Raw genomic sequence first — 27,177 nt, 5'->3', positions numbered from 1 at the left:
AGGGTGACCAGCGCGACTTTCCTGGCTTCGGAGCCGAAAGTCTCGCATCCTGGAAACCCTCTCAGACCCGGGGGGACCTCGGTGCTTGGTCACCCTGGAGTGTGCACGCGTGTGCACTCGGGTTGCATGTGTAGCAGCACGCATGCATGCATCTAGTCAGGAGAGGACAGCGTGTCTCCTCACTCAGGCAGATCATGAGTCTGGCTTCCAGGGTCCCACCCGCCACCCCCGGGGACCATGCCCAGAAGAGTGGAGACCTGGCGTTCTGCGAGGTGACCGAGAGCCCATGCTGGGAGCTGTCACTTCCAGCTGGGCTTTGCAGCCGCGCACACACCCTGGAGCTCAGCAGCATGGGGACGCTGGCGCAGCGCTGGGAGAAGTGGTTTAGCACGTGCCCAGGAGGGCCTGAGCACCCGGGGGCTTACGGGAAGCACAGCCGTGTTACTACCCCCCCACCCCGGAACCCCTCCCCGCCCTCCTCATAGAGCCCTCGGTCCGCTCTTGTCGGGACCACACTGTCGTCCCTGATGCCAACCGCCCAGCCTTTCTGCTTGTCAGGATTGTGCCGGAAATCTGAAACCGGAAGCTGGCTTTGGCATTTGAAAATTAACTCCTGATGCTGGACTCTCAAATTGGGGCATCGTGTCATCAGGCTATGAGGATAGGATTGCATCATTAATTAACCTGGCAGGTGCGACAACAGGCAACTTCAGAGGATTTTTGTGCAGCGTGACACAGCCTGGTTTGAATCACAGATCAGCCCAAACATCTGCCTGCTTCTTGCCAGCCTCGCCCGCACTAAACTCGGTAGCCTGGTGCTGCCCCAGCAAAGCCAGACAGTTGCGTCAGGTGACAACCTGCGCTGCGTGCCGCTCGGGGCAGATCGGGGACCTGGGAGTCCAGTGCTCCCCCAGGGGCTCCCGCGCACCGGGCAGCAGGGTCCGTTCCCGCAGGCTGCCTCCTTGAATCTCGCAGTGCTGGCGGGGACAGGCACAGTTGGTGTTTGTTCAGGGAATGCAAAGTGATTTTAACATCACGCTCGGCAGAGGAAGGTCAGCCTTCTGCGAAGGAAAATCTCACCATATGCTCTCCTCCAGAGCCGATGAGGCTAGTGGGGGGATCTGCTGATATTCCCGATGATCTGATGCCTTGCTGTGAGCCTGGGCAGCCGGGCAGCAGCGCAGCTGATGGATTTGGAAATTGGCTTCTTGGTGAGCAGGGGTGGGAGGGTTCATGACGGAGGGTGCCCGGTGCAAACGGTCCACTGTTTCCTTGTTCCTTTTGTGTTTGTCACAGACTGGTCTGTTTATCCACTGTTTTGGTGGTGTACTCCCTCTCTCTCTTTTTGAAAGAGTTTATTTTTCAGAACTGTTTTAGATTTTACAGCAAAACTGAGAAGACAGTACAGAGAGTTCCCATGCACCCCACACCCAGCCTCCTTATTAGTTTATATGAGGCTGGGACATTTGTTGCAGTTAATGAACCTTATGGGTACATTCTTGTTGACTAGGGTCCTGCTTCATTCAGTTTGCCTTGTTTGTCCCTGGTGTCCCTTCTGTCCCAGGACCCCATCCAGGACCCCTGTGACATTCAGGCATCCCATCTCCTCGGGCTCCTCTGGGCTGTGATGGTTCCTCAGACTTTCCTTGTTCTTTTTAATTTTTTAAAATTTATTTTATTGAAGTATGGTTGATTTACAATGTTGTGTTAATTTCTGCTATACAGCAAAGTGATTCAGTTATACATATATATGTTCTTTCTCATATTCTTTTCCATTATGGTGTATCACAGGGTATTGAATATAGTTCCCTGTGCTATACAGTAGGACCTTGTTGTTTATCCATTCTATATGTAATAGTTTGCATCTGCTAACCCCAAACTCCCAATCTTTCCCTCCCCGCCCCCCCCGCCCCCGCCCTGGCAGCTACCAGCCTGTTCTCTATGTCTGTGAGTCTGTTTTTGTTTCACAGATAAGTTCATTTGTGTCGTATTTTAGATTCCACATATAAGTGATAGCATATGATATGTCTTTCTCTTTCTGACTTACTTAATTTGGTATGATAATGTCTAGTTGCGTCCATGTTGCTGAAAATGACATTATTTCATTCCTTTGTATGGCTGAGTAATATTCCATTGTGTATATGTACCACATCTTCTTTATCCGTTCATCTGTCGATGGATATTCAGATTGTTTCCATGTCCTGGCTATTGTGAATAGTGCTGCTGTGAACATAGGGGTGCATGTGTCTTTTTGAATTAGAGTTTCCTCTGGATATATGCCCAGGAGTGGGATTGCAGGATCATATGGTAGCTCTACTTTTAGTTTTTTGAGGAACCTCCATACTGTTTTCCATAGTGACTGTACCAATTTACATTCCCACCAACTGTGTAGGAGGGTTCCCAGACTTTCCTTGTTCTCGATGCCCTTGACGGGTTTGAGGACTGTGGCCAGAGATTTTGTAGAATCTCCCTCAGTGGGAACTTGTCGGGTGTTTTTCTTACGGTTACACTGGGGCGCTGGGTGCTGGGAGGAGGACCACGTATGAGGGGCCGTCTCGTCCATTGTCTTGGGGTGCCTGCCGTCAACATGACTCATCACTGCTGGTGTCGACCTTGGTCCCCTGGCTGAGGTCGTGCTGCTCAGGTGTCTCTACTGGAAAGTCACACCTCCCCCCTTTCCGTACTGTCCTCTTTGGAGTGTGCTCTTTCTTTCTTTCTTTTTTTAATACTTCAAATTTCGGAAAAGGAAAGAATACCTAACAGAACAGCCTCGTGCCCAGTACCCAAATTGGACAGATGTGGACGATCTGGCGTCCTTCTGTCAGATAGTTTTGATCTCTTTGCTCCTCCCTCCAGCTGGGCAGTCTTAGTTCTCCGCCGCTGCATAGCTGGTCCCGTAGACGGACGGCTTGAGGTGACCGGCTCTCAGCGCCCAGGCATGGGCCTGCTGGGGCCTCGGTTTAGGGCCTCAGAGGCAGAGTCGAGTGTCGGCGGGCTGGACCCCTACCCGGAGCTCTGGGGAAGGTCCATTTGGTACCGAGGGTCCCCTCACACTTGGCCCCTTTGACTTAGGGACCGATGCCTTTCCAGGGCCCACCAGATTAGGTCAGGCCCACCCAGGGTAACCTCCCAATTATAGGATCTGCTGATTTGGAGCCTTAATTATAACAGCCAAATCCCCTCCCAGCAGCACCGAGAGGGGATGTTGGAATGACCGAGAGCAGGGATGTGAGCCTCAGGGGCACCTGAGAACTATGTCTGTCATGGTGTGTTCCGTTTTCGGTAAATGTTTTTATCCTAAGACTTTACATGGTACAGAAAAATACGTGAAATATTGTACTTGGCCGAAAGATGGATACACACATACAGTTTATCGAATGACTCCCCAGTCAACGCTGTTGGGAAATGAACCCCCTCGTTCTCTGTCCTGGGCCCCCTTCCTTTGCGGCCCCATTCCCCCCACCCCGCAGAGCTGGGACCGTCCTCCTGATTCTGATGGCCCGCGTGTCACTGCTTCTCTGGGCCGTTTTCTTTGTGTGTCTGTGTCCCTGGGAGACACGGCTGAGTGCTGGCTGGGTTTGAACCCCACCCACACGGACTGATTTGTCTCTTGCGTTTCTGCTCTGTCTGCGAGGAGGATTCGTCCCCGCCGTGTGTGGTGATAGTTTATCCATTTTCACGCTGCAGCGTTTTCTGGTGTGTGACCGCGCCTCCACCTGTTTATCTGTTCCACTGTTGGTGGACATTTGGGCTGTCTCCAGTTTGGGGCTGGGGCAAACGTCATGTCATCTTTTACGTGCTGCTCGTGTAAGAATCTGTCACTGTACATGACAGTGTGACAATGTGAGAAGACATAGCGGTAGCAGTGGCCACGTTCCGATGCTTCTTGTGTGCCAGGCTGTGCTTGGAGTGACTCCTGGTCTCACCCACTGCCCCACGCCATCCTCCTTCACATGTGGGACCGGATTGGCGAGACTGCAGCTTGAGACCGCAGAGCTCGGGAGTGGTAGGGCTGGGCCCAGGCTACGGGTGCGAGCCCGCATTCCTAAGCACTGCTCCGCCCTGCCCCTCGGAGTGTCCTCCTGCAAATCAGAAGGGGCGGCGGGTTCTGGGAGTGCGTGCCCGGGCAGGCGCTCCCCCATGGGGACAGGGGGCGTCCCAGTTGGCAAAGGTGGCCTGAGCTTGCAGGCGTGGGAGAGGGTGGACCCTTTTATTACAGAGTCCCCAAAACATCACTGAACGAAGCCCTGCTGAGCTGAAATCAAAGCCGGCGGGTTCTTGTGGGAGATGGATGAGATGCTGCAGAAACCCAGGGACCCAGGCCACCAGAGGCTCTGCCACCTTCAGCGCATGGCTTCCGAGGTCACCCTGGCCGTAGGCGTCCAGGTGGGGCAGGGGGAGGCCGTGTTCCTGAAACTTTGATGGGCGGGCCAGGGAGGCAGGCCCGTGGCTTCTGCCCACATCTCATTGGCCAGCGCCAGGTCACGTGGCCACACCTTCCAGCACGGGAGCCTGGGAAACATAGTCTGACTGCGTGTACGGGGGTAGGGGGCTGGAAAGGGGCAGGTGAGCCGTAGCTTTGCTACCGTGGTGGTGCTGGACGAAGGTGGCTTCAAGGTTGTAGAAGGAGATGGGTCGGCTCAAACCCTGGCCAAGTGTCCGCTCTGGACCCAGTGTGAACCACTCCAGGGCAGACACCGTGTGTCAGGGCAGGAGCTTATGGTGTGCCCCCCCACTCCCCCCCGAGTGGGCATGGAGGGCCAGGTGGGTGGCACGCGGCAGCGGGACCCCCGAGATGGAGGCAGGGAAGGCGCTGGGCTGAGACCTGTGGGAGGAGAGGCAGCAGGGCGGCCCGTGGAGGGGCTCTGCTGGAGGGCAGGTGGCCAGGCCAGAAGCAGGGAGACGCGAGTTACTCCACTGTTCCAGGGGGATGTTAGCCGCGGGAGGGAAGGTCCGGGGCATGGGTGTGGGAGCCCTGGGCAGGCAGGTCGGGGTAGCCCTTGCTGCCTGGGCAGGCCGGCCTGCCTGCCTCTGTGGGTGCAGTCATCTCCTGCCTGTGTGTCACTCGTGGCCGCAGGCGTGGCTGGCCTGTCACACAGCCTGCTGGCTTGGTCTGGCAGGAGCAGATGGCCCTTCATTTTGGAGTCTTTTGTTCAAAGTGGGCGCTTTGGGGTTGGAACGATATAGCGCTCTGCTGGCTCAGGCCGCTTGCGAGACCGCAGGACTTTTGCTTTAGGGCAGCAGGAGCCAAACCAGCCCGCCCGGCGTTCCTGGCTCCAGTCTGGAGCACCAGGCCAGTCGCCAGAATCCTCCCCCATCCCACCACTCTAAGAAGCCGTCAGTTCTTCTGAGAGAAGTGGCTTCGCCGGGCATTGTTCCCATCTTGAGATCCCCCCACTGGCTGTGTTTGGATGAGGGGTTGCTTGAAGCGTCGGGGGTCTGTGGCCGAGGCGGTCCTGGCCTGGAGTCGCTCACCCTCCCCATCCATTCTGTAGATTCCTGCTCTGTGTGCAGGGTCTGGTTTCCATGGCACATCTCTCCCGTATTGAAGAGGTTGCTGTCGGCAGATTTCAGCTCCCCAGAAGGGAGATTCCTGCAAATCTGTGAGTTGAGGGAGTCTTTGTTAGCTTTGCTTCAAAATCTGGCTAAGGGTGTGTTTTCCCCTCACGTGGGCACAGCAGCGGGAGCTGGGGAGCGGGGACCGGCAGGCTCGTCACCGGGGTGAGACGTGCTGAAGGCCCTCTTTCAGCGGCTCCCCTCCAGCTTGGTCTGTTTGCTCTCCCCTACTTAACCCGTGTGTGAGCTAAACCCTCCTCAAAGCACCAGGACCCAGAGCCACCCCGAGGGCCCTGTGCCCTTCACCTTCGGGGCAGTCAGCTGAGACCCTGATGGTCTTACACGCGGAGACTGGAACTGCTGGTCACGGGACCAGCTTGTAAAGACGCCGTCGCCTGAATGCTCTCCAGAGCCAGTCCCGTAGCTAACGGGCAAGTCACGGTCACCCAGGTCCCCCTCTGGTGGGGCAGGGAGAGTTCCGGGCCTGTCCTCCCAATCACGAGGGGCCTCCACTGTCAATGTGTGTCCACACGAGGTGCAGCGGCCTCATGCATCTGTGGGTGTGCATGCTGATGAGCACGAAAGCATCAAGCACACGGGAAGTGATTTAATAGGCCTGGAGCCTCCCCGCATTGAAGCTGCCCCGGCTCTCTCAGCCCGAGGGCAGACCTGGACTCCCAGCCACCCTCCCCAGCTCCCCGCAGCTAGCCCCCATGTCCCGGCGTGGCCCGTGCACTCTCAGCAGACCACCCTCTGTCCTTTCCTGTTCCCGCCCTCCTGTGTGTTTCAGCAGAAATAAATCGGGGGCGGGGGGCGGCATAAGCAGGCCCTGGGCGAAATGGGAGCTGCCTGCCCGTCAGTTTACAGGTGGAAATTGAGGCCAGTTTGACGAGGGGGAGGTAGCGGTGGCTTTACCAGCAGCACCGGGCGCTCACCGGCACTGCATCCCCACAGTGGACCCCCTGCACACCGCCCCCCCCCCCGCCCCGCCGCTGGCAGCACAAGGCCCTTCCCCAGCTCCCACTAGAGGCTGCGTTGACTGTGTTGATGGGCGCCTGCCTTTTTAAAAAAATTTATTCATTTATTTATTTATTTTTGGCTGCATTGGGCCCTCGTTGCTGCGTGTGGGCTTTCTCTCGTTGTGGCGAACGGGGGCTACTCTTCGTTGTGGTGTGGTGGCTTCTCTTGTTGCGGAGTACGGGCTCTAGGCACATGGGCTTCAGTAGTTGTGGCTCGCGGGCTCTAGAGCGCAGGCTCAGTAGTTGTGGCGCACGGGCTTAGTTGCTCTGCGGCATGTGGGAACTTCCCGGACCAGGGCTTGAACCCATGTCCCCCGCATTGGCAGGCGGGTTCCCAACTTCTGTGCCACCAGGGAAGCCCCCGCCTGCCTTTTAAAACCTCACCTGAGAAGGGCCCCCCACAGCTTCAAAGCAACGTCAAAACCCAGCCCGCAAGTGACTTGGCATTTTCGGTCCTGTCTATAACAAAAAGAATTCACGGGCCTGAAATAAACCCGGGCTGGGGATCAGGTACCTCCACTTCAGCATTTAATTGCAGCTCAACACCGCTCACGTTGTAAAGTCTGTTCCTTAATTAAAGTGGGCTTATGGGCTCCTGTGAACCGGGCCCTGGAGCTGGGGGGCCTTCAGGATGCTGACCCACTCCGTTTCCCTGGAAACCTCGGGGAGGTGGGGGCAGCCTGTGAGCGAGCGAGCGTGGAGCCCAGGGCGCGTCCCCCCTTCCCCAGTCCCCTGAGAAGCCTGGGCGACCCCTCTGGCTGCAGAGCACCTGGTCCTGCCAGCAGGCTGGTCCTTCGGCATCCCCGTCAGCCGGCATCCCCATCTGAGACGCCCCAGTTTCTCTGAGTGGATGCTCGCTGGACTCTGTTTATCTCTTGCACGTTTCAATAAAAATGTCATTACTTGAAATCATTGACACTGCTGGTGTGAGATACCAAATTCCATCACCTATTGTCCCATAAAACGATCCATTAAAGATAAAACCACTGCAGCTCAATAAGGTTCTATCCTGGAGACAAGCCACCCTGGTCCTGGGCTGATCCTGTCTCCCCAGCAAGTGTTCGTATCTGTCACATAAAGGGCCCCAGCACTTGGACAAATGAGGGAGGCGGCCCCCCGCCGAACAGCCTCCTCGGAGGGTGAGATGGGATTTCCTGATGGAAATAGGGCAGGCGTCCTTTTGCTGTCAGGCAGCTTCAGTAGCTCTCAGGGAGGGAGCCATGCCACCCAGGTCGAGCTCCTTTGTGCAGTGGTGGCCAGATGGGGGTGCACGGGGTGGGGGGGACGTGGAGGGGACCCACCCCACCAGGCTGGATTGCTCTCCTGAGTATTTAGGAAAGGGCTCAGTCTCCCCTCCTTCCCCCGGGCCAGGTGCCCTGCAGCCTCCCCTCCCGGGCAAACTGGGCAGGTGACAGCTCTTCTTCCTCCCCTCCCAGTGGGGCAGGGGACTGCGGGGTATCTCGGTGGTCCCAGGGCTGTCCTGCCCGGCCTTTGGACCTGCTCCCTCGTGTTTCAAGGGCGAGCCTGTCTGCTTTTTCTAACATCTTTTATTTCTCCAGCCTGGTACCGGGTGACCACTTGTCCCCCTTTAACGCTGCCGTCAGCGTGACTGTTAGTAGCCCGTCTTTCACGTTTGAACTGTCATGATGAGGCCTGCTCGTACCTGACAAACTAGTCCTGCCACGTGTGTACCTGGAGTCACCCGGTGATGTCACGGTCACACCTGTTACCTCCTTTACTGAAAGATGTGGGCAGGGGCAAGGGGGCTTTTTGCTGTACAGGCACGCCTTGTTTTATTGCACTTCTTAGATGCTTCATTTTTTACAAATTGAAGGTTTATGGCAACCCTGCATTGTCAGATGATGGTTAGCACTTTATAGCAGTAAAGCATTTTAAAATTAAGGTATATGCACTATTTTTTTAGACATAATGCTGTTATTGCACACTGTTAGACTATGGTATGGTATAGTACCGTGAATGTAACTTTTTTTATGCACTGGGAAACCAAAAACTTCATGTGACTCGCTTTATTGTGATATTTGCTTTATTGCGGTGGTCTGGAACTGAGCCCGCCGCAACTCCGAGGCCTGCCTGTGTGTTTGTTGCCCTGTCCTACTCCAGACAGAGACACCGAGGGGCTGCATCTCCCGGCGGTGTCAGCCTCCCAGAGAGCACTTCAGTCTCCTGGACCAGACTCTGCGATTCTGTCAGTGGCCAGCACACGCCCAGGTTTATGTTTGCCTTCGTTTGTGGTGAGGAATTCCTGCCTCTGGACCACTGGACAAGCGATAGGGTTCACCTTAGTGGGTTTTATAGTCTTTTGTGAATGTCTTTCTGGTGCAGAGGAAGCCTGGCTATCTGTTGATTTTTTTTTTTTTTTTTATTCTGCATCCTCGCTGGACTGTTTAGTTCATAATTCACCAGCTCGTTCTCTTAGTTTTCCCTGGTAAAAGGTTATATTACTTGACTTGAAAAAGTTTGTCTCCTCCCTTTTGATTGTTACTCCCCTTATATCTTTTTCTTGACTTGTTACACCGGCTAGTGTCTTCAGCACGGTGCTGTGGATTGCCTTGCCCCCAACTTTCCAGAGTACCTCTCCTGCCTCACCTTGAACCGTGACCGTGGGAAGGTCCCTCCTAGTCCTGGATGGCTAAGAATTTTTTATTTTTTAATGTATTTCTTTAAAAAAAAAAAATTTTTTTTTTAAAAATTTATTATCTTTGGCTGCTTTAGGTCTTCATTGCTGTGCACGGGCTTTCCCTAGTTGCGGCGAGCAGGGGCTACTCTTCGTTGTGGTGCGCGGGCTTCTCATTGTGGTGGTTTCTCTTGTTGTGGAGCATGGGCTCTAGGCGCACAGGCTTCAGTAGTTGCGGCACGCGGGCTCAGTAGTTGTGGCTCGCAGGCTCAGTAGCTGTGGCGCACGGGCTTAGTTGCTCCATAGCATGTAGGATCTTCCTGGATCAGGGCTCGAACCCGTGTCCCTTGCATTGGCAGGTGGACTCCCAACCACCATGCCACCAGGGCAGTCCTAAGAATTTTTTATACAGAATGGTTTGGAATTTAATGTAAATGCTGCACGTAGAAATCACCTGCAGTGCTTGGAGGTGTCGTGGCTCGTCTCCATGGTGATCACATTAGGGTAGACCGCCTGTGACTGTGCTTCTCTGGGCCCTTTCACTCCTCACTGTGGAGGAGCAGCGCGGGAGGCCGCTCTGGCCCAGCTCATCTCTAACCAGCGCAGAGATGGCACCTGGGCAACTCGGGGGTGAGGGGAAGCCTGCTCTGTGACCAGCTCGTTCCGCTTGGCCGCCCAGACCACGGGGCAGCGCGCCAGGACTGTCCCACTGACGCATGGCTAGAGGGGGCGTGTGTTTGAGGATTGCAGTAAAAACGGCTTTTCCCTGTGCCCAGCACACGGGGCGCTGGGGGCTGCTGGCATTCGGAGCTGCCATGGCCTCCTGGGCCCGTGCAGGCGGCTCACTCGTGCCAGGTGGCCTCCAACGTGACATGTGGTCTCGGCACTTCCCGTGGACTCTGCCTTCTTGTTTCCGTTGCTGTCATTATAGCATGTTAAACGGCGAGGGGCCTGTCTGCCCCGGCCTTGTGCAGACACTGTGAAATTAACTTCCTCACCCTCCAACTCGCGTCGGGCTGAACTGACATTTCCAAAGGGCTCCTGGCTGGACCCCTGCTCTTGGCACGCTCTCCTCAGCAGAGAGGAGGGGCGGGGAGCTGAGCCTTGCGCCGGTGGAAGCTGTCAGGCTGGGCAATGGAAGAAGTCCTGAGTGCTCTTGTCACCCGGAGGAGAGTCACACGCATCTCGGGGAACAGATACAGTCCGTATTATAGCGCTTCATACCTGGCTCTGAGCAAAACGGTTCTGCAGGGCCCTGGCAGAGGCCAAGGGGACCTTTCGGGAATGGGCAGCAGGGTTTGAGAGTCAGGACCCCATCAACTCTCATTACCCTTGCAGCTGGCGGGAGCGTGTGGGAATTACCTCGTTACCGTGGCAACGCGCCCTCCTCACAGGGTACTCCGTCCACTCTGACGGGTCCTGTAGCCCAGGGTGGCCGGCCAGCCGAGCAAACGGGCCCCGTCGGGGGTGCGATGCCTTCCACTGGAGTGTCCCGTTCCTCGTCTTGACAACTTGCCCCGGGACCACAGGTTTTCTTGCTGGCCTGAGAGCATTGTCTGTCCCTGGCCTGGGAGAGGAAGGGCAGCGGCCAGCCCCACCCACCTTGCCTCCCGAGGTCTCATGTGGCCATCCCAGGGCAACGGTACACGGGCTCCCTGGACCTCCTGGGGGTCAGCTGGGCACGAGGTACCGTGGTGCACACCCCTCACTCAGCACAGCCCTCCCCCCTGGGAGGTGGTCCCGGACACCCACTCCCTGGGCCAGAGGGCACTGGGCGGTGGGAGTCCACACCCAGAGGCCCGGGCTCCTGCATAGCCTGAAGCCCCTTGCTGCTTCTGCAGAACCGATGGCCCCGATCAGGTCCCTGCTCTCCACGATGGCCCATGTTCCTCTTCCTGACACACTCATTTAATTTTTAACTCACAAGGCATTTGCTTATTTATTTTCGTTGTTCTTGATAATAATTCTAAGCCATTAGAGGGGAAAATTATATTCAAAACTGCTGTTTCACACTTTATTTGTTTGATGATTTAGAGCGATAGAAAATAGCACATTTGCTGGCTTTTATAGTCTGATAATTATTCACATCCATCAAGCCATTCCAGGGGAATAAACAAAACACCAAGAAAATGACACCATTAATAGCATCCTCCACTGCAGACAGGAAGCCTTTCCCGGGCCAGCGTCTTGGGAGGATGGACGCAGCCTGTCCCCTGCCCAAGGCGAGAGCCTGCCCTCAGAGGATGTGTTTCCTTTCAACTACCTGCTGCTTCTGGGCCCAAGAGCCGCCCTCTCGCTGGACTGAGGCCTCTGCCCAACCAGCACCCACGGCCCCCTGGCTTCTAGAGCTTCTTGGCTGGACTCCGGCCTGACCTCAGCAGGGCCCGCGGGACGCCCACCTCTGGCCAGGGGTGCACCCCTCTAGCGTCCAGCCTCAGTCCGTCCCTGGCCCCCCGTAAGCACGTCCGACCCCTGCACACGTGTCAGGACGCAGGTCTTGGACGCAATCGCTGGCCGCTCTGGCCCCAGGCCTCCCTCTTGGCCTATGCCAGGTGTGCGGGTTTCCGCGTTGCCTTTTTGGGGGTGACCGTGATTGGAGGGGGTGCATCTCCTACTCTAGACGTCAAGTGTAAAAGAAGAAACCTGGAAAGGAGAGGCTGGGGGATGCCCACCTGGCAGGGCCAGCACGCCCATCTCTCCCCAGACCAGGGGGTCGCTTCCTTCTGGAACGTGGCCTCTGGACTCTGGTCACCGCCGGAAGCCTTCCCATCAGCCGGTCGTTTGAACAGTGAAACTGCTGGACTGGGACGGTCTCTTCACCATTGTGTGGCTTTGCATGTGTTTCGTGTCCTCTGCCGTTACCTCCTGGGCTGTATAGCGGATCTAAAATTGCTTTATTTTCTCGCCGAAGCCCCTGGTATTTGCAGACGACTGCCTTTCTGAAAAAGGCGTCTGGCAAACGATGCCTGAATTCGTCTCTCTCGGCCTCCTCGGCGATTCCACAACATTAAACCCGGAGTAATGGAGCCTGTCCAGTCCTGCTGCAGCCTCCGCGGGGTCACCTGGAGCGGTAGCCAGGGACACCGAGCTGACAGCGCCGAATTTTCCACGACTTCTGGTTGAGTGTCATCCAGAAGTGCTTTGTGTAAAACGTTGACCAGAGGAGAGAAAGGGCAGGGGGAGGGGCGCACAGGACGGGCTGATAAAATATGTGGAGAAGGTCCAGAGGGGCCTGCCTGGCTGGTCTCAGGACCGGGGCTCCTCTGCTGTGGACGGAGGGACCTGCGTGACCCCGCGTGGGCAGCCCAACCCTCTGCAGACTCCCCCAAGGGGTCTCTCCCATTTCTGACTCTGCCCCCTGAAGCCCCTGGTCTGTTGTCCCTCCCATCCCTCCCCGGATTCTGGGAGTGGCTCTGCCCGTTCCTGTATCCCGACACATCCAGATTCTTCTGCCGTGACTTCTGTGCTGGCCTGGAGTTAGTTGACCACCAGGAGGCACCCAGCCACAGCCCAGTCCCTGGGGAGGAGCATGGTGACGGGCGCCGTCTGGGGGTGGGATGTGGTCAGCCCAGGAGGAGGCGGGGGCTGGTGGACCAAGGAGACGGCCACCGTGTAGCAGGACACGTGGGAAACCAGTCTCGTGCTGGTGGAGAGCGGGATGGGGGAGCCCGGGGGGCTCTGTGTGGGCTTGGGCAGGGCTGACCGCCGGCTGGGAAACCTCGCACCGGCCCAGTCGTGAGATGGACGTGGACCCGGGCAGGCCGTCTGTCCAAGGAAACATGCAAGCACCCTTTGCCGCCCAGGCGACCCGGGCTGCTATGTCCAGAGAGCAGCTGCCTGGGGTTGCAGGCGGGCAAAGCAGATTGATTTTGGCCGTGAGGTTTGACCTTGTGATGGGGACGGAGTTCCCAGGGAGCAAGACGAACTGCCCCCATATTGGCAACCAGTAAAACCGACTCTGTTGTACGGCCCCAGAACCTGCTCACTAATGGCCAGACAGATGCTTGCCTGCCTCGAGAGTCAGCGAGCAGCCCTGCTCAGCCCAAAGAGCTGCTTTGCCTTCTTATTTTTCCTCCCAGAGCCAAGCCTGAGAGTCAGGGATGCCCCGACCCAGTGGCGTGATGCCAGGCGGGGCTGTAACAAGGTTAATGCGCCCCGGTCCCAGGCTGGAGACTATGCAAGGCTCTGCCATGGGGGCCCCTCGGTCTGGGGACTTTCCTTCAGTGGTGAATGTCGGCCCTGCTGGGAGGCCAGCTCTGTAGCCGGCTCACCTGGGCCGCCATTGCTCTGGGCTTGCCTGGGGCCCCGGAGGGGAGGGCCGTGGCAGGGAGGGGGCTCTGTGGGCACCTGCCGCCCGCATCGCTGGCAGGCCAGCGGAACTCGGGGAGCCGTTACAACTGCACAGGTGGAGCCTCTGCCGCCCTCCCTGCCACCTTTGAATGGACGGCCCACGCTCAGCGCTTGTTTCGTTAAGGACCAGGACCCCAGTTCTGCCCGCCTTCCCCTGAAGACTGAGGTTTTCAGCTTGCTGAATCCCTGGGTGTGGGCTGGGGGAGCACAGGGGCTTCTCAGCACCTCCCAGGCTGTCGCTGGATCGTTCCAAGCCGTGGGAGGCGCAGCGTGCTCTTGGCCGTCAGAGTCCAGACGTCCCCCGTGGCTGCCGGCTTCCCGTCCACGAGTCCTTTCTAATCTCTCCAGGGTCTGCTCTTGTGAACACTCAGCCCAGCCTCCTGCAGTTTGTACTTTCCGATAACAGGGGAGCCACGTTCCGATGTGTTAAACTTTTAACATCCACCAGATTCAATTAATCTTATCTTTACAACTCCCAATTACAGGCGGTAATTAAGTGAAAGCAGCATTGTAGACTGGCGATATTGCATTAATCATCACAGCCTTGGAGCCATAAGTTAGTTCCTTCCCGTCCTCGGGCATCTTCCCAGAAGGGACGGAATGTTTCATTTCCCTGTTTGGTGGGGGGACGTTAATCCCACAGAGGTGCTTTGGATTGGGATTAATTTTTATCATCTTTATGTAAGTGATAAAAGGCCATTTAAAAAAGAGTCACCTCCTCTTTGTCCAGATAATGGGCAATTCTCTGACGACAGCAGAATTAAAGGTGCCACGGCCATCTCCAGGGCCCTGAAACATGCCCAGGAATTAATTATTTTTATCCTGTTAGATTAGAGACAGCACAATGTTCACCTTATCTCCTACCCTTGCCCCCTTTTATTTTATTAAAAGTAACGATAAACCTTCCAGCTGGAGTGGACTCGGCCAGCTACTGAGTCTGGGCGATCTTCCGCGTTCCGTGTCGCTCCCCATTTGGCTTCCTGCCCTGTGGGCGAGGAGGGAGCAGCCGTGGGGTACATCCTCCTGTGGACTCGTTCTAGAATCCCAGAGATTGCCGTTGTTATTCTGGAGCATGGTCCCCGCCCCCTGCAGCACTGCTGACATCGGGTGGGTCATTCTCTACTAGGGCGCATCCTGGGCGCTGTGGCGTGTGGAGCAGCGTCCCTCCCCCACCCCCTCGATGCCAGGACCACTCCCCCAGTCGTGACAACTAGAAATGTGTCAGACGTGGCCCAGTGTTCTCAGGGGGCAGGATTGCCGGATCCTGGAGTTTCTCCCGGATGGGACGGGACTCGGATGCTCTAGTAGCTCTACCGTTGGACACTTTACCACCGTCCCTCCTCCTCTGGACAGCGGCCCTACCACGGCCCGCCTTTGCTTGAAAATGGAGGTTTCCTGGACTTTCTTGGCGGTCCAGTGGTTAAGACTCTGTGCTTCCACTGCAGGGGGCGAGGGTTCGATCCCTGGTCGGGGAACTAAGATCCCCGCATACCTCGTGGTGCAGCCAAAATAAAAAAAAGAAAAGAAAATGGAGGTTTCCATCTTGCCCAAGTGCCCTCGGGTGGGCTGGGGGAGGCACGTCGGTTGGGTTGGGGCTTCTGGACCCCTGGCCCCTGGCTGTCCCTCCTGGCACCGCCCTCTGCCAGGAAAGCGTCCCGGGTATCCCAACAGGCTGGCTCGCATCAGCGGGTGACACTCTCGCTTCATCTATTTGCAGACTTTCACCTTACATCTTTTTTTATTTATGACAGAGCCGCAGTTATCTTTCAAATGTAAAAACGTGTGAAAATACAACTTATGAAAGTGGGTGACGAATGAAGTCTTGCCCCTTCCTGAAGCTTCTTTCCCCTCGGCTCCTGGGGCTGGGGGGACAGACCAGGATGCTTCCGTCCTCCTCCTTGGTTCCAATCCAGTGCTCTTTACTTTATGTTTTGCTTTCTAAGCCTCGTTGAGGTTTAGTGCTGCTTAACTGGGAATGTCTCCACTCCTGGCATTCCGAGGGTGTGTCACCGCCCCCCAAGTCCTGGGTCCTGGGCCTCCACCTCACCCCTCCTCCCATCCGTGTGGCATCCCCCGACCCCGACAGCCCCTCCCCTATGCTGACCGCAGCCGCCCGGCTCTGCCCTGTGCCGGCCCGCGTGTCTCCTGGGGCCCTTAGCCGTGCGGCGGCCACACACTCTCCCCTCTGACGTGCCTCCCTTCTCTCGTAGGTACGCCATTCCCCCAGAGCATGGCAAGCGCCTGGAGCGTCTGGCAATCGGTAGGTGCCTGGGGCCCACTGGGGCCAGGGTGGGCGGCGGGCTGGCAGCCTCTCCCTCCCCGGCTTCACGCTATTGTCTGGGGGTCGGTGTCCCGGAGGGTGACGTGCTCCAGGTGTCCTGGCTGTGTTCCACTCCCTTCCCTGGCGGTCAGGTCGTGGACCCCCGCTGTGGGTCTGTCACTTCATGAAAGCCGCACGGATGCCGTCGCTTCAGCACTCTTGTTTTCTAGCCTCTTGGCCCAGAGTTTGGGACAGGACTGCAGGCTTTGCTGGCTGGGGGCAGCCCGTGCTCCCCCCGCCCCCCAGCACCTGGTGCTGCGTCCACACTTTTCTGTCTTTATGGAGTCTTTGCTCAGTCTAGAACACGAGAAGTCCAGTTTGGAGGTCCTCACCTGTTCCGTGCGGCCGCGTGGGGACTGCAGGGCCATCTACTAATCCCGTGCAGGGTCGGGTCACCCGGGCTCCCTCCACCACCTGGATTGAGACCCTCGCTAGGGCCTCTTGGGCTGACAGGATTTGTCGGAGAGGGTCCCGGGCTGCGTCTGGGGCTCTGACCACCTGGGTAAAGGCCGGCCCTCAGGGCACGGGATCCTTAGAGACAAGCCAGACACCCAGGCTGGGGGGCGCGGAGGCCTCTGTGTGCCCCGATGGGGGGCCGGGCTATGGCCCCCCATCGCTCTCATCTCGCACCTGTCCTGTCCCCACGGAGACCCGTGTCCTGAGGGCGGACGGCTGTCAGTGCCTGGACAGACGTTCACAGACCCCACTGGCCCAGCGGGCGGGCACTCGCTGTGCAGCCAAGAACAGCCCCTCCCTCTCAGGCAGCACCCGGGTGAGGGTGAGGTCTGCCGCGCAGACAGCACGGGGCCTCAGGCCACCCCGACCCCTGTGGCAGCAGTAGGCAGCCGGCACCCCCAGGTGGCCGCGGAACCTTCCGAAGCCATGGCCTGGCGTTGGTGAGGCTCCCTGCCTGCACTTGACCTGGGGGTGGGAACGGCCCATCTCTCTGCCCAGCAGATTCTCGCTGCGGGGTTGGCGGGGTCAACGGGGTCCCGGGTGGGAGGGAGGCCGTCAGGTGAGTTGGGCAGGTGCCCCCGGGCCCAGTTCCTATGCAGAGGCCATCGCCATGTCACCTTTTATGTCGGAAACTTGGACCGTGACCTCATGGACAGGGCTGGAGCCGCTCTCGGGAACATGCTTCTCTCGGGAGAAATTCCAGTGCAGGCGGGCATAGCAAAGGCCGATTTAACTTACTTACTGAGCTCGACAGTAAAACCGAATTAATTTTTTTCCCGTTATGTTTTTTAAAATGCAAATTTAAAATGTCTTTTCCTATTGTATTAGCTTTCTTTTGATGTAACAAGTTACCACAAACTCAGTGGCTTAAAACAACACAGATCCCCTCAATTTTGCTGTGAACCTTAAACTACTCAAAAAAACCTAATTAAAAAACCCCACAGATTTATTTTCTTACACTTCTGGAGGTCAGAAGTCCACAGTGAGCCTCTAGGGGCTAAAATCAAGGCATCAGCAGGGCTGGCTCCTTCAGGAAGCCCCGGAGGAGAACCCGATTCCTGGCTTCTATGGCTTTTGGAGGAGCTGCATCCTGGGCATGGGGCCGCGTCGCTCTCATTTCTGTCTCCCTGATCTGTGGTCTAGTCTCCCTCTGACCCCCTCTTATAAGGACCCTCCGGATGACACCGGCCCCCTGGGTGATCCAGGCCCATCCCCATCTCAGGGGCCTGAACTTCATCCCGTCTGCAGAGTTCCTCCTACCACTGAGGGGACCCTCCACAGGTTGCGGGGATCGGGACATGGACGTCTTGGGGGCCACTGTTCAGCCCCCCACACCTGCAGAGCCACGGGGATCAGTGTGGGCGCTCTCTGGGGACCACGTCGCTGACACCCCCGGGCCTTGCCTGCAGCTTCTCTGTTCTTCCTGTTCAGAGGGGGTTGCACTTAGCCATGCCCGGCTGTTCTCCCTCAGTATGCCTTTTCTACTAGAAAAGTTTTGAGTGATCAGAGCGCCAACTAGAGAAGCCGGATGCAGGATCCTGTGGGGCCCCCCGCCGACCCCAGACAGTGCCACAGCCGCTCTCCCTGGAGCTCGCCCTGCGCTCTGTTCCCGCAGCCGGGGCTGCTGCCGGGTCCTTTCTGACGCCCGGACCTGGATGCTGGCTCGCTTGCTTCCTGGGCGTCTGAAGGAGGCTCAGTGGCCGGGGCTGGGAGAGGAAGAGTCGGCTAGCAGGGAGGCCGCCCCGTCCTTGCTTCTCGAAAAATCCAGACTCATTAAGTCCTCCTCGGAGGAAGGATGGGGGAGGCTCCAGGGCAAGTGACTCACCGCCCTCCTAGGCGTCCCTTCCAAACTTTTTGGGGGCGTGCGTCACAGGCTGCATTACTGAGACGGGTGGAATGGGTTTGCGATTCAGGTGGAAAATGCGTAGCCGTGCTCTGAATGGGCTCGCCGGGAGAGTTGTGCGGCCCACGGGGAGAGCATTAATGTGTTGGCGTGTTATTGGTGCTAATCATTTAAAATGTGCTCCTTTATTAGCGCTTTAATGAGAGCCACTTAAACTGTGCATTAAAAAGAGGAACTGCAGAGAGGCCGGCGGGCCGGGCGGCAGGCAGCCGTAATTCTAATTGAAATGCTTTTAGTGCAGAGCATAGTTGCTGGATTCAGTCATCCCTGGCACTTTTCAGAGCCTTGCCATCGTGTCCTTGCCGTTAGGAGCCTCCTCCAGCCTTGGCGTGCGGGTGGGACCACGCGGGTGCGCACGTGCGTACACACGCGCACACACGCACACGCACACACACACGTGCCCTCTTTAACCAGCAGCCTGTCGAGGGTGTGTGCTGGCCTGGAGGCTGGGCCCGGTCTGGGTTGGCTTCCAGAAGGGTCCTGGGGCTGCCTGCGTCTGGGGATCAGGCCCAGAGGGAGGTGGACGCTTGGGAGCGCGTGCTGGTGCCGCCGCTGTGGGGACTCATCCCACACCTCGAGGAGCCGTGTGGCAGCCCTCCTGTGCCCACTCTCTGTGCGCGTTTGAGCTGAGGAGCCTGGCCGCCGTGGGCAGAACCTGGGACTGGCTTTTTCTTAACCACGAGACACATGTGTCATTGACTTGAGTTTCAGCCACGTGATGTGGGAACGTCCCTGAACTGTGTTAGTGAAGCATGGTTTCTGGGCAGGTAGAGCTGGTGGTGGGCTTTCCGTAGGCTCGCGGAGGCTATCCCTGTTTTAAATTAGTTACTTGGCGCATCGTGGGACAGAGAGCGTAGGGGCTGTGAGCGCAGACAGAGGGTTAGGGGCTGTGGGCGCGGCCTGCATTGGCCCCGTGTGTCTGGGGCCGAGGGTGGGCGGGTTGTCGCCTGGGCCTCCGTGTCCTCACCTGCCTGGTGGCGGTGGGACCACGCGGGTGGAGAGCCTGCGCCACTCAGGCGGCCCCCCTCTTTGTTGCGGACTCGTCAGTGTTGGGGGGCGGCGGGAGACCCCACTCACTCCTCGTGGTCACCGTGTGTCTGGTCAAGACCAGCAGCTCCCCTGTCCTGTCTCCGGGCCGTGCTCTCATGTGGCCGAGTGACCGTGTGGAAGCAACGCAGTGGCTTTTGTCTGGGAGGAGGTCGGGGTGGGCGGCGGTCTCTGGGCAGCCGCACCCTGTCCGCGACCGCGGGTGTGTGCTGTGGGTGCGCGCCTTGTCACCCAGGACCCCGTCCCGCAGTCCCCTGTGTGTTTCGTTCCCTCGGGGCCTCGGAGGAAAGGGCTGCCCGGAGAGAGGCGTCCCGGCTGCCCCGCTGCCCCGTCCCGCCAGGCTGATGCTGGTCTTCTCTGCCCTAGGCTTCTTCCCCGGGAGCTCCCAGGGCTGCGACGCTTTCCTTCGGCACAAGATGACCCTCATCTCGCCCATCATCCTCAAGAAGTACGGGATCCCGTTCAGCCGGGTACGTAGGGGCTGGGCACAGACCACCTGCTCGTGGAGGGGCTTCTGGGGCCCGTGCCCTGGTGACCATGAGTGCCCCAGGAAACTGGCGTCTTAACCCTGGAGAAGGTTCTAGGACAATGGCAAGCCAGGGCAGGGCCGTCAGCCTCCAGCTCTTCCAGGGTGGGGAGTGAGGATGGAAGAGGGGCAGTCGGGAGGGGCCTTGACTCTCCTTCCCGCCCAAACCCAAATGTCGGCAGGTCCCGCGGGCCGGGCTGGGAAGTGGACGGTCGGGGCAGCTCCTGCTGACCCGGCAGGAAGTGCTGAGGAGCCGGGCGCTCCTCGTGGGAGTCCCTTCCCGCCCACCCGTGCCTGGGCAGACGCCTTTGAGAGAGCAAATACCTGTTCAGAAATGAAACACCTGGCTCCCTCGCAGCATGAAGGCTGTGAACTCATGCAGTTTCCTACTCCAGAGGCTGCTCCTCTGGTCCGCGTGGGGCTGTGAGGAGTGAGGGCACGCTGGGAGCCGGGATGGCAGGGACCCCACTGCTTGCGGAGGGTGGGCGGGCGGGGGCTGAACCCCGGGGCCAGGCCGCCTCTGCCCCGGGAGTGGGCCCGGCTGTCGTCACTCCAGGCCAGTCCTTCCCCGCAGACAGCCCTCCTGGACGGGGGAGTCTACGCCCCGGTCCCTGCGTGGGTCCAGGCGAGAGGCCTGTGCCTGGAACTTACCGGACAGGCGCGTGGGCCGTGGCACCGAGGGCAGGGGGCAGAGGAGACTGTCCGGGAACCCGGCTTCTGCAGGTTTCCCCGAAGAGCGCTTCGTCAGGCGCAGGAGCGAGTTCTGGGAGCGGACCTTCGTGCCTCTCTCTGGCCAAGGGTGTCAGCAGGTCAGAAATTGTTCTGACGTTTCAATCAAACCGCCTGCAGCATCAGCACGCAGATCGGGGCTTCGCCTTTCTATCGGGGCCGCAGCTGCTGCTCACGCTTATTAGGTAGCGGGATATTTCGCTCTCAGAAACACAGCTTTCCGTGCTTCCCTCTTCCCACCCACCCCACCCGCCCCCGTCTTCTGGTTGGAACATCATTCTTTGCCAGGAACCTCGCAGACAGATCACGGCATTGCTCACGGAAGTGAGAGGTACTTGCTCTCCCATCCCTTTGTCGCGGACATTCTCCAGAGTGGTGCTTCCTGGAGAGGGATGCTGGTCGCAGGAGTCAGCTGGCGGGCACCCTTGTTCTCCTGGGTCAGTGCCAGTGTGGCCCTGCAGCTTGTATGCGAAATGCCTGAGCGTGACCCAAAGGCGGCGGCAGCCTCCTGGCCCGGAGGGGCTGCTGGTGACTGGAGAGAGGCCGGGCTCCGCAGCCACAGTGGCTGCCCACGGGGCCCAGACAGAGCTTCGTCCCAAGGCCCTTGACCAGCAGCAGGGAGCCCTCCGTGGGCCGCCGGCCTCAGGACCAGGCTCCAGGCCCTGCAGCGTCAGGCTCCACGTGGAGCCCCTCATCTGAATTCCTGGCGGCCTTCAGAGTGACGCCCCGCACTCCGCTTATAAATCTTTGTAATGGTATTTACTTCTAGAAGAAAAAGCAGATCGATAGCAGAGCTTCTTAATAATTAAAAGTGTGTATTTCTGTGATCTGCCACGGACTTCCTCATTTATTCTTGGAGAGCTCGCACAAGCAGCCGACCGCCGGGCTTCCTCTGTGACTGGCGTCTGGGGCTGGCGCTCCCTCCACTACTGATTGCTTTGCGTCACGGCCTATCTGTCATCCCAAGCGCCCTCTAATTTATTGTCGGGATAATGTTGACAGTGGTGACACGGAGGACAGACACCGTGGGTTTGAAATGGAGCCACCAGGATGTAGATTTTCTGACAGGAACATAATCTTCTTGTTGCTCTAAGTGAGCACATCTTCTGTTCTGGGCCTTGATTTATGGGCGGGATCGGGCGGGGGACCAGGCCCTCAGTGTTCCTCTCCCCACGGGGGCTCCAGCTCGGTGACGGGGACCCTGCTGCGTCCCCGAGGCTCAAGCAGGCCAGTGCACGCACGGAGGCGTTCTGGAAAGCGAGATAGCGCTTTACAGAATCAGCTCAAGTAGGATAAAAACATCAGTAATTGCATTTAAAAGCACATCCCCAAACCCGAATTTTATTTATCTCACTTGACGAGGCTCCGAGTCCTGCAGCAGAAGCTGGCCCAGGGGACCCTTCCTGAGAACGAGGATGCTGGCCACTGGGCCCTGGGGACACTACATGTCCCCTCCTCCCCCATCTTCTGCCGTCGCTTCATCCCCGCACGCGGCTGTCACTTGGACAGGAATTTAAAAATATAACTTAATGCACACTGACTTCCCTTGATGGGTACAATTCATTATTTGAAAAGAAAAATATCTCCGTGTTCTTAAGGACTGGCTTTTCTCCAGGCTACGTCAGTTTTGATTGATTTCTGACTCTGTGGTTGGCTTCTGGAAGTCTCCCCACCCCCCCACCCCCCTACCCCCCTCCCCGTCGCCACCCCCCGCCACCCACCCTCCCCTGCCAGGGTTTGACTCCTCGTTGGTTACTTAGATGAATCCAGCGATTTCTGTTCCTCTCTCTGGGGTTATTAGCAGGCCCCGAAAACTACAAATCAGCGACAGAGTGGTGAAGAGCCTCTAAGTGGGGCAGAAGGCTTGAGCAGACACACTTTGCAGGAGGCGTGCGCAGGCGCCGGCAGGACGCGGTGGACGGCATCCGCAGACCTCAGGGAGGGGGCCGGAGCATCACACCCACCCCGCAGGGCTGCTGCATGCGAATACCCCATACCCCATACGCCGCCGCGGGGGCAGGGGGAACTCGCCCTTCCTGCCACGTGGGTGCAAAACGGGCGGCCACTGCGAAGAGCCGCTGGGCAGTTTCCTGGGGCCCCACGGTGCCCCCTCCAGAGTCTGTTTACTCCGGAGAAATGCAAGTAACCGCCGGGAGAAGATGAATCCACAGGTGCCCCCAGCTCTGCTCACAGAGCCTCAGACCAGGAACAGCCACAGGCCTGTGAACAGGAGGCTAGATGAGCAAATAGCGACACATCCTCATAGCAGGAGACTCCTTTAGGAACGAAAAGGAGCAGACGACCGATGTGCCCAGCGGGACGGATAGACCCCGAGGATGTGCCGAGCGGAAGAGGCCAGATGCAGAGCAGAGGCGGCGCGGTCCGTGTCTGTGAAACCCTAGAGAGAAACGTCGTCGGGGGGCGGGGGGGCGGGCGCGTTTGGGGCCCCGTCCTCAGAACTCCAGACAACCTGATGTGCGCTCCACCACGTGCTCAGTCTAGGAGAAGACTGGCCCTCCTGAACCCAGAGGGTCACTCCCGCGTCACAGCCTCTATTCCAACAGCCCCGCCTCATGTCCCGGGACACAGCGAGTGGGGATGGTGGCCGCTGCTATTTGTCATCCGTCTTCCGGAACACTGGTCTGTTGGAGCGCTTGCTGATGGCCGGGGGTAGTCAGTGCAGAGTGGGGAGGGGCCCGGGGAGGAGGCTGCAGCCTCCTCCTCCTCCAGGCCTCGGGCTGGCACCTCTGGAAGCCTCTGTCTGGCGTCACTGTGGGTCCCCCACCCCGGTCCCTCACGCCCAACTTCTTGGTTTGGGGTCTCTGTCGCGGAGGCCGGACCAGAGTCTGGCCGTCCAGACCATTTTGAATAGGCCTGGAAACGCGCTCGTCCTGCAGTGTCGTGACCTTGACACGTGTCCTCCCAGCCCACTGACGTGTCGCTTCGGTCTCTTTGCCCTCACTTGGAAGGACCCATGTCTTGGGATGTAGCGGACAGATTCCCTGCTCACGGTGGCAGGGCCACTTAGGCCAGCTTCTGGGGACGTTTTGGGGGTGGGCCTGCTCCTTCCTCACACGAGGGCTGGGCGCCGTGCTGCCGGCTCGAACCCACCCTGGGCTCCAAGGGCTCCGAGCTCCGCCGGTGCCGACCGGCCCTCCTCACCAGCCCCGGCGCCGTGTGGGAACATCTCACAGTGGATGGAGGCTTGACAGGCCACCTACCCCCAAAGCAGGAGACACCCCCCCCCCCGCCCGCCAAACGAGAAGCACCTAGAATCCTGGCGTTGCTGCTCAGCCGTCTGGAGAGCGCAGACCGTCTGTCCCCTCGGGGTCCGGCGGGGTCTCAGTGAGCGGTGGGGCTGGGAGCCCAGCTGCCGCCCTGGCCACTCGCCTCACCTACTTTCCGAGCCATGTGAGCACCAGGCCACAGCCTGTCACTTGGCTGACTCCTTTGGCTCCTAAAGTCAGGCTCCCTGGCACTTGTTGGGACATCCTCGAGCCCACGTCCCCCTGCTGTGCTCCTCGGTGGCTTCTTGTGGCTTTGCCATGAGCCCGTGATGCCCTGTGTTGGGCGTTGCTTCTGGTCGGGCCTTGCCCCTCACCTGTTGGCCTCTTGCTCCTCAGATCACGCAGGAGGCTGGGGAGTTCATGATCACGTTCCCCTACGGCTACCACGCCGGATTCAACCACGGGTTCAACTGCGCGGAATCTACCAACTTTGCCACCCTGCGGTGGATTGATTACGGCAAGGTGGCCACTCAGGTGAGTGCCCGCAGACCCTGGGGAAGGGCCTAAACGGGGCTGGCCCCCACCTGCTCACCCAGCCCAGGGCCTGGGCGGCAGCCGTTTATATTCGACCGGAGGCTCGGACTCTCCATCAGGGTCTGTTTCTGGATCCTCAGCAAACTTGTCCCCAGAGCGTTCCTCACCTGGAGGCAGGGGAAGGGGGTCTGGGCAGGCCTGGGGTCGGGTCTCCCCTCCTCCTGGCGGACCCCAGGTGTATTCCCCATCGTCTGGGGATCAGGGAAGATTTGTTCCTTGTTAGTTGACCCCTTGGAGGCCACCTGGCCGGGCGTGGGGTCTGCTTGGGCCCCAGCGCCTTTGCCCCCCTCCAGCTTCCCCATCTGGGCTTTTCTGCTGCGGGGTGCAAGAAAGACAGGGAGAGAGAGAGAGAGAGAGAGAGGGCGCAGAACCCTGGCAGAGCAGACCCTGCGCTCGAGCCTGAGGGCTTCCTGCTGCCTCGCCATCCACATTCAGAGGTCACTGAAAGGCCGGAAGACTCCTTTGATTTTCCTCAGTAATTTGCCATTCTGGTCCCAGAGGGCTGATTATTGGCCAACAGATTTGACATCTGAGCCAAGCGCTTGTTCTCAAATTCCTTTTCCCCTGCACTCACCTCTCTGTGGTTTTGATGGGCAGCTTTGGGGGCACGAGGCCCCGTAGCGGCGAGTCGAGGGAGCGGCTGAGCACTGGGCAGGGCCCTGGGAGGGAGAAGCTGCTAGGAGGGCTGTCGGGCAGGCAGCAGGCCCAGCCCTTCCTTGGCTGCCGGGACCAGGGGCCTTCCACCCAGGACTGGTACCATGGGATGGGTGCCGCGGAGGAAGCCGGCGAGCTCTGCCCAGCTCTGAGCTGGGCTCAGACCAAGCGGCCCTGGCTCTCAGGTTTCAGCCCCTTTAACCTTCTCTCCACTGCAAAAGGGGGCCCAGCTGTTCACAAGCATCCACTCTGGTACTTGGGTCATGGGACAGGAGAGGCCTCTCCTGCTGGGCTTCCTACCAGCCTCCCAAGCCGGAGCCCTGGGGTTCCTCCGCGGAATTTCTCAGCCGTTATGAGTCAGGACCCAGGGTTGGGACAGATGGTGGGTTTCTCCCAGGCCCGGAAGTGGGGGCAGTGTGGACCCGGAGGACTTGGATCCCGGATCCTGATTTGTTCAGCGTTTCCCAGACCTTGGACCCTTGCAAAAGAGGGTCTAGGCCGTGATGATCGGGCGTCACAGCCTGGAGATGTGGCCCGATGGAGTGGAGGGGAGCCGGTGGCGTTCAACACCCCAAGTCCACGGCAGGGCACGTGGCAAAGAGCAGGAAACCCCACACCAGGGGTGTTCAGGGGGGTTACAGACTGATGCTTTTGAACAGGTGGGGTTAAACAAGATCCATCCTTAAAGCAAATGTCGCCTGCTTCTTTCCACGTTTGAATGGGGTGAAAAATTAAGATGAAGAAAATTAAGCTTCACAGGTGGCTTTGCGTCACGTCTCTGCTGGGCAGCGCGCTCTAGGCGGGCTGGCTCGTCTCTGTCTTTCTAATGATCTGTTTCTCTAACTTCGCTGAGTCAGTGCAGTTGAGAAAAAGAAACGGGCTTTGTAGCCAGGAAGGCTGGAGAGGCGCCCCAGGATTTAAAGTGCTGGGTTTTTTATACTTAATTCAGGAAACTGTGGGGGGATTGTCTTTGGCAGAGCCTCTGGCTTCACTGCAAGAGGAGAGACGGGGGCGTCAGGATTGTCCGTTTAGATCCACAGGGGTAATTACACCTCCCGGGGTATGTTTGCAGGGAGTTCTGTGTGCACGGGGACCGCCCGGCCGCGGCGGGACCTGTGATTGAGTTATCAGCCTGACCCGGGGCTGGTCCCGGAGGCGCTGCTGGAGCCGACCCTGCTGCGGGGCCGGCGGGGATTGCCCGGATATTAAAAGCAATTTTGGGTTCAGCCATGTGTTCACAAACAAGTGGCACTTGGGAAGCGCAGCCTTAGATGGGGCTCCATGCTCACATCACCAGGCGGCGGAGCGTGAAATTACTGAACAAGTGACGAGCGTTGCTCTGAGCCGGCCCGGGTTCTGGGGTGCCCGGCGGCTTCTGCCAGGAGTGGCCACTGGCCACGGGGCACCCGTCCGTGGCCACCTGATGTCAGCCTCCAGGCCTTTCGGTGGTGGAATGGGACAGCAGGTCCCGACCCTCCGAGCTCCGCTGCCCCCGTAACGAGTCCGGGCTGGAGAGGCCGCCCGGGTGCCTGGCCTCGCAGGTGACAAGCTGAGGGCGTTGGCGGCAGGGGACTGTTCGGGTCCCGTGGTGCTGGGCCTGTGGACTTAAGGGAGGGGGGTGGGGTGGGGCACGGGGGGACCCAGGGCCCCTTCCCGCTGAGCAGGGACCTCTCCCTGCAGCCTGAGTGCCCCATCCCGTCTGCGTCCCCTTCCAGCACATTCCTCGGAACGCAGCCAAGGGGGAGAACGTCCACCTCCCAGATTCTAGAGACTTCTGTACTTGTTGGTTCGTTACCTCTTCAGGCACCCAGCGAGCCCCTCGCTCCCCGCACCGTCCGTTTCTGTCATTCTCCCTCTGCTGACGCATTAAAGGCTAAGCTCTCACGCTCGCCAGCCTGTGTGAATTTCAGGTGTTCCTGTTCTTTCTTCTAGAGCAGGGTCGGCAAACGGGGGCCCACAGGCCAAACCTGGCAGGTCGACTATTTTTGTATGGTCTGCAAACAGAATGATTTTTAGATTTTTAAAGAGCTGGGGGAGAAAAAAATCAAAGGAAGAGTGTGTGACAATTGAAAACTAGATGAAACTCACATTTCACGTTGATAAGTAAAGTTTTATTGGCACAGATGCGCCCATTCATTGACATGCCCTGCAAGGCTGCTTG

At 58.5% G+C, this 27,177-nt stretch overlaps 1 protein-coding gene across 7 annotated transcripts in view; it reads left to right on the top strand.

Annotated features, from left to right (window-relative positions):
- The window catches only part of KDM4B (lysine demethylase 4B), a 140,785-nt gene that overhangs the window by 61,345 nt on the left and 52,263 nt on the right, over window positions 1–27,177 (top strand). For 6 of the 7 annotated variants that reach the window (XR_009700881.1, XM_061190684.1, XM_061190683.1 and 3 more), the window contains exons 7-9: window positions 15,771–15,820; window positions 19,653–19,756; window positions 24,165–24,302. Coding sequence is in view for 6 of the 7 variants with exons in the window: in XM_061190684.1 (XP_061046667.1) it covers window positions 15,771–15,820; window positions 19,653–19,756; window positions 24,165–24,302 (292 nt within the window). In the remaining variant the exon portion in view is untranslated. Of the gene's footprint in view, window positions 1–15,770; window positions 15,821–19,652; window positions 19,757–20,386; window positions 20,622–20,829; window positions 21,371–24,164; window positions 24,303–27,177 lie in introns of those variants that run through there. The other variant, XM_061190688.1, reaches the window with a different exon arrangement.

Source organism: Eubalaena glacialis, chromosome 4 (assembly GCF_028564815.1).
Source record: "Eubalaena glacialis isolate mEubGla1 chromosome 4, mEubGla1.1.hap2.+ XY, whole genome shotgun sequence".
NCBI lineage: Eukaryota > Metazoa > Chordata > Mammalia > Artiodactyla > Balaenidae > Eubalaena > Eubalaena glacialis.
Note: the sequence above shows the minus strand (reverse complement) of the source record. Positions and strands in the feature narration are given on the sequence as shown.